Here is an 11,772-nt window from a genome sequence, read left to right as displayed (position 1 = left end):
GATGTCATTGAAAGATAGACTGTGCAGCACCCAGTACAGCTTGAAAACTGAGTAGATACATGGACTAAAAACCGTCTTCTATCGGTTGATAGAGACTAATCAAGACGATACCGGTCTAACATCTCTATGTTAATCGATTTGATTTGAATGCTTCCAATTTCATGAAGAAGAGCTGTTGACAAGAAAGACATGTCAATATTTGTCGACACCAATCTGCTCAACTATCTATCCTTTGATATATGCTTTCATATTTACTACCACTCGCAAACATTCTTTTACAAAGTTGTGTGCCCTGATGAGGTGTACAAGGAGGAATATCCCGGATTGTAAACAGCATCTAAAATTTAAAACTCAAATAAAGCTAAATACAATAATACACGACAATAAATCCTATTTGATTATCAAATATGGACAGTAAACAAATATATCAAGCCATTTACATGGCTTCATGATGAACCATTAAAGTAAATTATGACAGACAATGCTGATGTTTGTGCAAGTCAATACTTGGTTATGCCGACAGTGGTCAAGATCAACTTGTCCAGAAGTAACTTTCATATTGAAGAAACTAGTCGCATGTTCAATGATGAACACTTTATATGTCCTAGTACTTGTTCTAGGACTTAGTAGTCCCTGTTTTTCTCAATGTATTTCTGAACTTTTTAGAAGTAATAACAATATTTATGATGAAAATACCTCACTTGGAGTGGGACATGCCTTTAAAGTTTTGGTCAACATTGATGTTTGGACGTGCATGGAACTCTGCTATGATTTTGCTTTGTGTCAATCAGTGGACTGGAACCTAGATTATAAAACCTGCAGGTTAAATACTAGATCCGCCACTGTGTACCCAAGTCTTCGCGTAACTACAACACGCACCATCCATGTCGATAGTGAACATTTCCCTGATGTAAGACACGGAATATTGAATACAAATAATTGATATCATGTGCTAATAGCTAAAAAATTCAAACAATTTTAGGAATTGTAAAGATCTTTTACGAATTTATATAATTTTTTCTTAAGGAGGTGTCGGGCGACTGCTTCAACCATACCTGTGATAACACATCCATGTGTGTCAGTGGCAACTGTGTCCCTGTCTTGGAAGGTATTGTATTAGATATTATTTAAATCTAAAAATAAAAAAAAGCATAAAAATAACTCGTCCAATCGTTTGAAAAGAAGATAAAGTAAGAGAGAACATAAGGGGCCTGGTGATATGGCTTTGCTATATTTTATTTTACAGGTAGAACCTGCGACTCTCCTCCTGAAATCCCAAATACAGAGCAGCCCTCTCCACCAGGTCCTTTCCCTGTTGGTTACACTTACAACTACTCGTCGTGTTTAGAGGGACACGAACCGTCTGGGGAACTCTACACCACTTGTCAGGACAATGGACAATGGACGACAGCTTTGTTTAGATGCATAGGTATGTTTTGTAGTTTTGAGCAGTTTTCATACCGATCAAGAAGGGAATAATAAAACATTTCCTATAAACTTTTCGTGAAACTCAGTTAGGCACTGAATGTTTGTTAATCATTTTCGAATCTTTTTAAAATTGAAATAAACTGAAACAATTTAAATGTTTAGCAGATAATGGTAGGAAAACTACTTTGAAAATATAATTTTTTTTTACCAAACAGTTTGTGTTGACAACCATTTATGTACCGATGAACCAGTGAAAATTTTTGCTAGTGCTCAGAGTACAATGAAACTTTAACATCTAATTATAGTGCACTGAGTTGACCTATTTTTAAAGATATGCTTTGACCGGCCAAATAATAAAGAATTAATATACTTTCTACATATATTTTCTAGTTGACCAAGATTGTACTGCGATTTTATACAAGAACCTCAGTTTATTTGGAAAATCCTCTTCTCTGCTCCTGGGTATTAAATAAACTAACTAAGTACGTAGTTATGATGAGCAGGAAGGGCCAGGACGGTGTTTACACTATTTACCCGGACGGTTTCGGGATTCAAGTTTACTGCGATATGACGACAGAACTCGGAGGCTGGACGGTGAGTAGTTTTGTTATTTACACTATCACAGGGTCTCCAGCTTTCTGTGATATGACGTCAGAAGATGGAGGTAGGACTGTGACTAGTTTTGTTATTTATAAACCACTATCACGTGGTTTCCTGCTTTCTGTAATATGACGTCAGAGGGTGGAGGGTGAATGGTGAGTAGTTTTTTTTATCAGGGTTTCCTGCTTTCTTACAATTGAGAACAGTTGGTAGATGGTGAGCTAAATACTTTTTTTTAATCTATACCTAAACGGTTAAACGATCGAGATTCCCTGTTTTCTGTGATATGACGCATAGGTCGGAAGGTAGATGATGGGGTGAGTAGTTTTGATATTTACCCAGAGGGTTACTCTTTGATATCTTGATCTGTATCTGTATTTTGTGCATCTGCTTGTAATTAAACTTGTGTATATTAACATGATAGTGCTTATTTACATCATTGCGGGGGTTTCTTAAATTGAGAAAAGATTTCTTGTTATGATAAGCAATGGTGTCTCTAAATATTATGAATTTAAATTTCATACCTCGGCAACAGATTAGGAAATGTCTTCAGTATCACTCTGCTTGTTCTTTGTCAATTCTGTCTTAAGAAAGCTTATGAATGGTACAAATAAAAGACAAAGAAACCGTAAGAAAGGTTAACGGTCCCGGTATATTTCAGTATGCGCTATTTTACTTTTTGAGTCCGCTGTAGAGCAGAGCGACGCTATAGGATCACTTTACTCGGTGTCCGTCTGTTTGTCTGCCCGTCTGTCACTTTATCCCTTGAAAATGCATGAACTATAAAGCTACATACAAAATAAAACGCTGACAAGTGAAAGATTAGTTTGCATCTTTGATAATGCTAGAAAGCATGCGACAAAAGCGTTCCTTGGACTACTCTAATGGTACTCTACCTGATCCCACTTCTGATGTGTCTGAGGCCCGTGTTTGCTCTGCTCTTATTTTGTATTGTTTTATGGACTTTTGAGATTGAGTACTGTTCGTTATCTCCATATCCTTCTTTCCTTCTTCTAAATTTTGTATTTACATTTGGGTTAAAAAGTAAAATGAGGATGTTATTTACAGGTAATTCAACACCGACGAGACAACTCAACCGATTTCTACAGAACTTGGCAAGAGTACAAACAGGGATTTGGTGCTCCTCATGATAATCATTGGATAGGTAAAATCTATATTCTCAAAGGTTTTATTATCTAAATAATTGATAGATTAAATTCACATTCTAAATAATAAAGGTAAAATTCATATTATGAATAAAAAAAAAAACAAAAACAATTAAGATGATGGTTTGTCAATGTTGAAATTATTGAATAAATTATGATAGTTGACTAAACCCATGAAGACACAAAGTTGCAAGCTTCAGAAAAATCTGCATAGCTTCTAGCGAACAGAATGAAAAATTGCGAATAATATAATCATAACAAAATCAATCAAATTCATGTTCTTTGATTGTTTAATTAAAAGAATATATATGTATATAAAAGGTAAAAAAAAACCCATTAGGACATGTTCATTAAATGAATGCATGGTTCCTGACAATCAGAGAGCTAAGATAAATAAAGACGACGTTTACACAGTGTTTGAGTAGATAGAAAAGGACTAATATAATATCCAACGTCTGTAATAATTAAAAAATATCTAGACAGACAGAATAAACATGTTTTACACTGTTTCTATATGGAAATTCATTTTTTATTTCATCAATCTCATGCAAAAACTCACTATGGTTCACGCCTTAACTGTGGGATAAGAAAAAATTCCAAGAACTGATGTCCGAGGAATAAAGGGTGAACAGAGGATAAATTGTCAAATTGAAGTAAAATCATTACTTTGATTGTTTGAATAGGAAATGAAGTAATATATCAGTTAAGCAAGAGAAAGAACCAGAGACTGCGAGTCTCTCTTCAGAGTTTCCGTGGCGAGACAGCGTTTGTAGAGTACGAAACATTTGAGGTCGGGGACGAGGCGAGTAATTATATACTCACTCTGGCTGGGAATTCTGGAACAGCTGGTAAATATATTTTTATGATACTAATAAAATGTTACGAGGTTCTTTTGATTTCCTACTTTTTGGAAATTAAAAATGTTGTAGTTTTATATGTTTTTTTAGAAGTCTTTTATTGATCAAACATATGGCGTCATCAAAGCAACGAATAAATTCGCATCCTTATTCAGGATAAAAACTGTTATCTTTCCTTATTCAGGAATATTCATTAACTAACCTAACAAGTAATAATGGATGAAATTTAAAGAATAGGTTTCGTCAAGAAATATTTATTTAAACATTTTGACAATAACTAATGAGATTTTTTGACTGATTGTTGATAATAAGTACACCATCCTCCTGACCCCGCATGCTTTAGAGCAGCTCTTCTTCCAGAATCACGAAGAAAGCAGTTCATTCTAACGTTTCAGGACGCGAGAACCGATCTTTTAGATGGGACGGTATAAACCGAGATTTATATCGCAGTAGGACCTAACACGAAAACGATTCCTTTCAGCTCGAAGGCCTTGAGTACCGAGTATAGGTCTTTTTGCAGTCTTCCACAGGCAGTTGGTGGGGCCTCACATACAAAAGTGAAAAATCTCTAGAGGACCTTAAACAAACACACGAGAACACACACTCTCTCTCTTGTAACTACAAACAATTACGTTTTCATGGCACAGAAAGTCAACAGCTATTATGATCGCATTGTCCGTTATATGATAAACATGTTTTGACAAAGAATCAAAACCAAACTGGATGCTGTTATATTTATGTCGTTCTAAAATGAGCTTAATCCTAACACAAATCATGCTTAGAAAGAATAATTTGCTTCCAATGATTTTATTTAAATTTATTTTTTTAAAAACTTTTAAACAGGGGATGCTATGATTCTGAGCGATGGTAAAGGATTCACCACGAAAGACCGCGATAACGACATCTATGACGCCAAAAACTGCGCCGAAAAGCACCACGGCGCCTGGTGGTACCACATGTGTGGCTACTCAAACCTCAATGGGAAATACGGCGATCTTAATGTGTCTGGATTTGAGTACAATATCTGGTACTTCTGGAAAAATTATGAGCCATTACAAAAGAGTTGGATGATGGTAAAAACAAAAATGTAAATCATCATCAACACGAGTCAGTCAAAATGGATTTAATTACCCAGTGTTTTTCTTTGTCTTATCTTATAACGTACAATCACCATTTTTTAATAATTTTTTTACTTTTTCAACGAATTTTTTCTTTTACATATCTAAAAAGTAAAGTAACAACTCAACATTATTGAAATATATTTAGTTTATTGATTTAGGATTGGTATGTACGGTTTTTCAAGGTGTGTAAAAATTCAAAGACATCAAAAGAATCTAAAAACACATGTAATTTGCTGAAAATGGAGATTTCTATGCATGACGTTGTTATAAATCTAGCGCAGCGTCGGACTGGGCTGTGCAGTATGTGTATACAAACTATTTATGTTGATGACGCTCGAAATTTTTTGTGCATTATTTTGAATTTTAAAAATTAAATAAATCATATTTTGTACTTAAAGATTATTGATACACTTGGAAGTGTGGCTCCATTTAAAAAATGTATTGAGTGTCCATGAACATGTGTTAAAATTCAAAATGCAAAGGATGACGTTACAATGGAATTAGCTCGACGTCAGACTGGTTCGTGCACACTATCCGCGACCTTTAAAGACCCCGATTTTTACAAAAATATTAAGTTCCATCAATAAAAATTTAATCATTCTGACTTTGATTTTCATAAGAAATATTTTGATATACAATAGATTTATATAGAATCATTTATTTTAACAAAAACGTCGATGTCCACGAACTTTTTGGACAACCCTCGTAAAGTAAAATCACCATTTTTTTCAATGATCGGTTGTTCACATTTTTTCTCTTAAATACATCTAAATAAAAGTAAAATTGCCATTTTTCAATGATTGGTTGTTAACATTTTTTTCTTTTAAATACATCTAAATAAAGTAAAATAACCATTTTTCAATGATGGGTTGTTCACATTTTTTCTCTTAAATGCATCTAAATAAAGTAAAATCACCATTTTTCAATGTTTGGTTGTTTTTATTTTTTTTTCTCTTGAATACATCTAAACAAAGTAAAATCACATTTTTTCAATGAATGGTTGTAAGCATTTTTTTCTCTTAAATACATCTATATAAAGTATTACACGTTTATAACGAAGTGTCATGGACAGGTGATTTTGCTTCGTTATGCACAGTTTGTTTCTGTAAAGTGTATAAAATATTGTACATTTTTAATTTTCGCCTGATGTTTAAATGTGAATATTTAATATGAACAAAACACAAAATGGTTACCAATCAAAATCGAAGTTAAATTTTAATTGTTCTATATCTACTAAGGGTAAAGGGATAATTCTAAATGCATCTTTCCTAAGTAACCATTAATGATACAGACAGATAATTATCACTACAGAGGAAATATCCTCGGACAAAATTAGAAACAACTTTAATAAATAAGTCTGACAGTCGGTAGTTAAAGTGCACGGAAAGAAAAAAAAACAAAACAAAAGTTAATCAAAATTTTAAATATTTTATAAATCTATCAATAAATGGATTTTTAGGACAAACCTAGGCTCCTCCACAAAAGAGAATTTAATATCATTGCATTGAGTAAGGAATGCATGCCACGTTTAATCATCACAAACGTCTGCTTGAATCATGTTTTAGTCGGTCTCTAATTTATGTCAAAATGTAATAAAAAGGAAGTAAAGAAGTATACTTCAATCATACTTTAATCAAATATCAAACTGTTATAAAACAAAGAAAGAAATTATCGAAATTTTTATGGGTGGAATAATGTAATTTTTATTTTTTTTTTAAATGAAAGGCAATTGCTATTTTTTCTCTTATCAGTTGTACATCAATGTTCGTTAAATAGTATCGATCCTTTGAGAAGCTAAATGTTCAAAAGCATGTTCAATTTTATATGTGATGTATGAGAGACGTTTCTTACTTAAAATAAAAATATGATTTATTTGTATGTAAATAAGATGTTATTTTTTAAACTTTGTTATCAGTTAATTTTTTTAAAATTAAGTATTATTTTTGCATTATTATGCTTCTGTTAAAATATAAAATAAAGTTGGTAACAATTAGGAGAAACGTAAGAAATACATAGAAATCTATTCAAGTCTTTCAAAATACTGAAACTAATGAATGAAATGGTATTATTCATGAAAAAAGAACACATACTGTATGTGTACTTATATATTTTCATAATTGTTATGCAGCTAAATATTCCATTACACTAAATATTACCTCAATATTGTGTATATCATATAAAATCAATTCTTGTTCAAACAAAATAGCTTATTTTGTCCTTTATTTGACCGAACACAAAAGAGGGCTTCGCCATTTTATTTAAACATTTACAGTTTAATACGAAAAATGGCATCAATTCGTCTAAATAATTAAGATTTTGTGAACAGAAGATACTCTTCTTGAAACGAATCTGTTAAAAAAAGTGTCAACAAATACAGAGGTCCCTTTTACAAAAGAATTACCACTAAGACCAAAAACAATGGAGTGTAAATGTTTGTTTTATGATTAATGATTTTGTTTAAATTGCTAGCAAAAAGTATCGATCTTTCAACACACATTTTAAAAATTAAAACCAGTTTTATTAAATTGAAACCAGAGAGTTACCAAGAATTTAAATTTTGGTCTTTTGTTCTTTTGCAAAACGGACCCCTGATCGTTCCTTTTCTAAACTTTGACATTTTTGTTCACATAAATACAAGTCATTTAGGTATAAATAGATTACAGTGTATGAAAACAGTCTCTGTAGATAAAATGAACAATATAATAAGTTTAATTTGATGGAAATTATTTGAATAAAAAATATACACCAACAATGAGTTGTAAATGATTCGCAACTGAACATTGATTAAAACCGAAAATCTTCAGAAAACAAACATAGTCATGTGTCTTAAGATCATAGTCCTAGTTAAGCGGAAATAAGCACTTAATTCATGCAAAGATTTAAAAGAAATTCTTATTTTAAGCTTATTTATGTTTAAGGGTAAAATAACAAAAACCCTTAACCTTTCTAATATAATTATGATTATAAAAGTACAATATGAAAAATTCTAGGTAAATGCAACCAATTTATGATTCTTTCTACTTGTCTTATGAAATACTTGGACATAGTTTCAGACAGATAAAAATAACTGTAAAATTTATGTCACTATTGTAATTTTTATCTTCTGCGTTCTGTTTTCACAACCTTATCGGAAGACAAAAGAAATATTGAAGCTAAATCAAATGTATATTGTACCTGGTAAGGAACGGACGTATCTTTTCACACTACTATGCTATAGGTGCACACTACGTAAGTGAAAATTAAAATGTTTTTGCTAAGTAATACCTGTCAAAGGTGAATATTCAATATCAACAGTCTCGTTTAAAGTCATAATTTCGTAAATGTTATGGTCGATACAATGACCTTGTCAGAAAATACAATTTATCATTGATCGAAATGCGGAGTGACTTTTTTTATACGAATTGTTAGTCCATTATTTATACACTGAATTGACGACGGATTTTCCCGTTATTTCCCGATCATAACAAATAGCACACAGCGGGTGTGACCGGTCAGCAATGGATGCTCACTCCTCCATGGCACCTGACCCCACCTCTGATGTTTCGGAGGTCCTGTTTGCTGTGCTCCTATTTTTTTTTATTGTCTCATGAACTTTGAATGATATTGAATACTGTTCATTATCTCCATATCCTTCATGAATAAAGCCCCTGTCACGATTTATAGCTACGATTCATCACGATTTCAAAAATCGCAGCAAGTCGGAATTTATCGTAGAGGTAGTCGTAGCATATCTTCCTTACTAGTGTTGAAATGCAGCAAATCGGCAAACTCGGCGATTGTTTTGAGCATGTTCAAAACAACCGTGGACACAGTATGATTTTTAATTATTCGTAGACAATCGCACAGCACTCGCACTGCAACCGTACTCACATTCGTAAGTAAATCTTCGAAGTTCGTGGACATTCGCAGAACTTCGTAGTACTCTCGACACAATGAGAGTCCTAGGTGTTACTTCGAGTATCCTTCGAGTTTGTGCGTGTGTTTTTCGAGTTACTGCAATTGTACATGTCCTTCGATTGTTCTACGATAGGATCATAGTATGTACGATTTTCCCGTGAATGTGATTCGAAAAGGAACGATTGGTGGCAAGTGCTGTACAACTACTGTGCGATTGAAATACGATGTCAGCAGGCGTTGTCTGATGTAAACACAGTTGAAATCAAAATACCGCCTAAAGTAGAAGAAGAAAAGTGAAATAAACTGAAAAAGCATGTGTCACAGTTCAATATAAAGACCATTTTCAATAAATACATGAAACGATTGAACGTAGTCAAATGCACCAAACTGTAGCTTTTATGCTTCTCAAATCACTTCACTATTGTGTTTAATAATTTCAGATAACTCTCAATTTACTCTATATTCATTAATTACATGTGTACATTTAAAAAAATCGCCATTAGTCGTAGGCATATCGTGTATGTAACGTGGCATATCGTAGTCCTTCTTACGTGTATCGTATGTAACCGCTCTTAATCCTTCATTATCGTAGAAATATCGTAACCAGCTCGTAACGCTGTCGCCTCAGTTCGTACATAAATCGTAGAAACCTCATACTTTGTCGCACAGACATCGTAGACACACCGTTCTAGCAGCAAAACATTCCACAAGAAAACATCGCAAGACTAACTAGGCGATGAACGGCGGTTTTCGTTTTTTTCTAATTTATGGGCAATCGTTGTATAAATCGCGACAGTGTGACACGACCTTAAGGGGAATTGAAAAGTTAAAGCCATCACGTTTATTAATTTTTAAAGTTTTGTTGTTATACAACAATTAATGTCTTTCCAAATATGAAACTCTTTCGTCAGACTCTGAGGTGTCTTTTATTTCAAGGTCATTGGGATTTAGATGTATCGTTTCCACATAAGAATGGAAATACCTACATCTATTGTTCATTGACAATACGTCGTTGATATGTCTTAATGTCGAGTTGAAGGCTACAGCAAGTAATTTTTTCTTTTCACTTTAAAGATTTTTGAACAAATTCTTCTTAATATGAATACGAAAATAGGTCTGATAAATGAACGTGAAGTATATGGAGATAACGAACAGTATTCAAGCACAAAAGTCCATTAAACGATACAAAATAGAAGCAGAGCAAACACAGTCCTCCGAAAGATCAGAAATGGGATCAGGTGCCATGAAGGAGTGAGCATCCCGACCGGTCACACCAGCCGTGTGACATATAACATAATGTCCATTGCTGATTCTTTAGGTTACTTTGTACAATTATAGTCCTCTTTTTCCTTTTCTTGCTAACAAAAATTGTCAATATCAAAAGTAATCAATAATCAAATAACCTAGTTTTTTTAAAATCTGAAGTACTGAGATGTAGCCTGCACATATATAACTCTTAGTTAGATGTGCATACGCATGCTGTGCTTTAGGACCAGTGTATCATTGAAAAAGACTTTGTTATCCAGAAGACTACAAAGTCCTGAGGCTGATTTGGTAAAGTAAACACATATTTATCATGTCAGGATTATCCATACTTTTGATGTTATCAATAAAGTGAAGACGTTGTGAGCATTCTTAAAAGGTTATTTCCTGTCTGTTTTGATAAACACGGATACCTTTTAAATGTAATTTTTTTTAATCATTTAAACATTGAAAGATAAATAAAAGTAAAATGTTATCCCTGACATTCAGTTCAAATAACTAAAGTTCATAAAAATTTAATGTTAATTTAAAATTAAAATTATTTTAAAGAAAAACTTTTAAAAAAAGATTAAATTAAATATTATCAAAATATGATATCTATCAATTCTTAACCATGTAATCAGAAAAGCCGTTTCTGTCCTTATTTCAGACAGTAAAATACAATACAAATAGAAAGTTTATTTATTTTGATAGTTTTGAGACTGGATAAAAGTTTTTTTTCTATTGATATAATCAAGTGACTTGTTGGCATGCACTACTAAAAGAACAGATGTTAGTCACAAAGATGTATTGTTCAAATTAGGAATGAATAGCATTACAATCTCTCTGAATATTATGGAGAAATAATTTCATTTAATTAAAATATTTAGAAGCCATATACAAATTTATCTATTTGAACAAAATAAAGATTTTTACACCTGTTGATATTTGCCAATCTTTATTCTTGATGATATTTGAGGCCTATATTACAATTTTAGAATTTTTACTTGTTTTTGCTCCTTTCCTATCAAAAAACAGTAAAAAAGTGGTTTCAAGTCTAAAGTGATCTGACCTACTGGTATATTTCATTTATTACATGTACTATGATACTGGTGCAAGGAGTTTAGGGAAGGGATTAGTCTATTTAGGTTGTAGGGTACTTGTTTTGTATTAGGAGGATGGGCTTTATAGGGTGGTGTTTAGAGTAAGTCACTCCCTTTGTATTTGATTGGTTAATATCCTTTGTATTTGAATGGTTAAGCCATTGACAATATTTCCTGTTAAGATGGTATGGTTTGGGAATTGTCTATTTAGCTATTGGGGGTCATCATTTTTTGTTAGAAGGGTGTAGTTTTTGGGTTGGAATATGTAGCATGTGGGGTCATTCTTTTCTGTTGGGAGGGCTAGATTATAGAGAGTGGCTTGTAGGCAGCTCTTTTGTATTGGTTAAACTTCTTGTTT

At 32.6% G+C, this 11,772-nt stretch overlaps 1 protein-coding gene across 1 annotated transcript; it reads left to right on the top strand.

The window, feature by feature from the left end:
* Positions 1-1,941: 1,941 nt before the first annotated feature.
* Positions 1,942-5,176, top strand: LOC134234824 (ficolin-1-like). The gene is made up of 4 exons (XM_062716871.1): positions 1,942-2,022; positions 3,097-3,193; positions 3,878-4,042; positions 4,895-5,176. Exons 1-4 carry the CDS (start codon positions 1,996-1,998, stop codon positions 5,140-5,142), a joined length of 537 nt encoding a protein of 178 aa, XP_062572855.1. The 5' UTR covers positions 1,942-1,995; the 3' UTR covers positions 5,143-5,176.
* The last annotated feature ends 6,596 nt before the right edge of the window (positions 5,177-11,772 follow it).

The sequence above is a fragment of the Saccostrea cucullata genome, unplaced genomic scaffold (assembly GCF_032062105.1).
Source record: "Saccostrea cucullata isolate Sc308-1 unplaced genomic scaffold, CSIRO_AGI_Scuc_v1 ctg179, whole genome shotgun sequence".
NCBI classification, from domain to species: Eukaryota; Metazoa; Mollusca; class Bivalvia; order Ostreida; family Ostreidae; genus Saccostrea; species Saccostrea cuccullata.
Note: the sequence above shows the minus strand (reverse complement) of the source record. Positions and strands in the feature narration are given on the sequence as shown.

What these genes read in the sequence shown, in the direction of transcription:
- LOC134234824 (XM_062716871.1), top strand. Translation starts at nt 1,996, where the DNA reads ATGACGACAGAACTCGGAGGCTGGACG. An exon ending in CAGAACTCGGAGGCTGGACG is followed by an intron (nt 2,023 to 3,096) that starts GTGAGTAGTTTT and finishes TGTTATTTACAG; the next exon opens with GTAATTCAACACCGACGAGA. An exon ending in TCATGATAATCATTGGATAG is followed by an intron (nt 3,194 to 3,877) that starts GTAAAATCTATA and finishes TTGTTTGAATAG; the next exon opens with GAAATGAAGTAATATATCAG.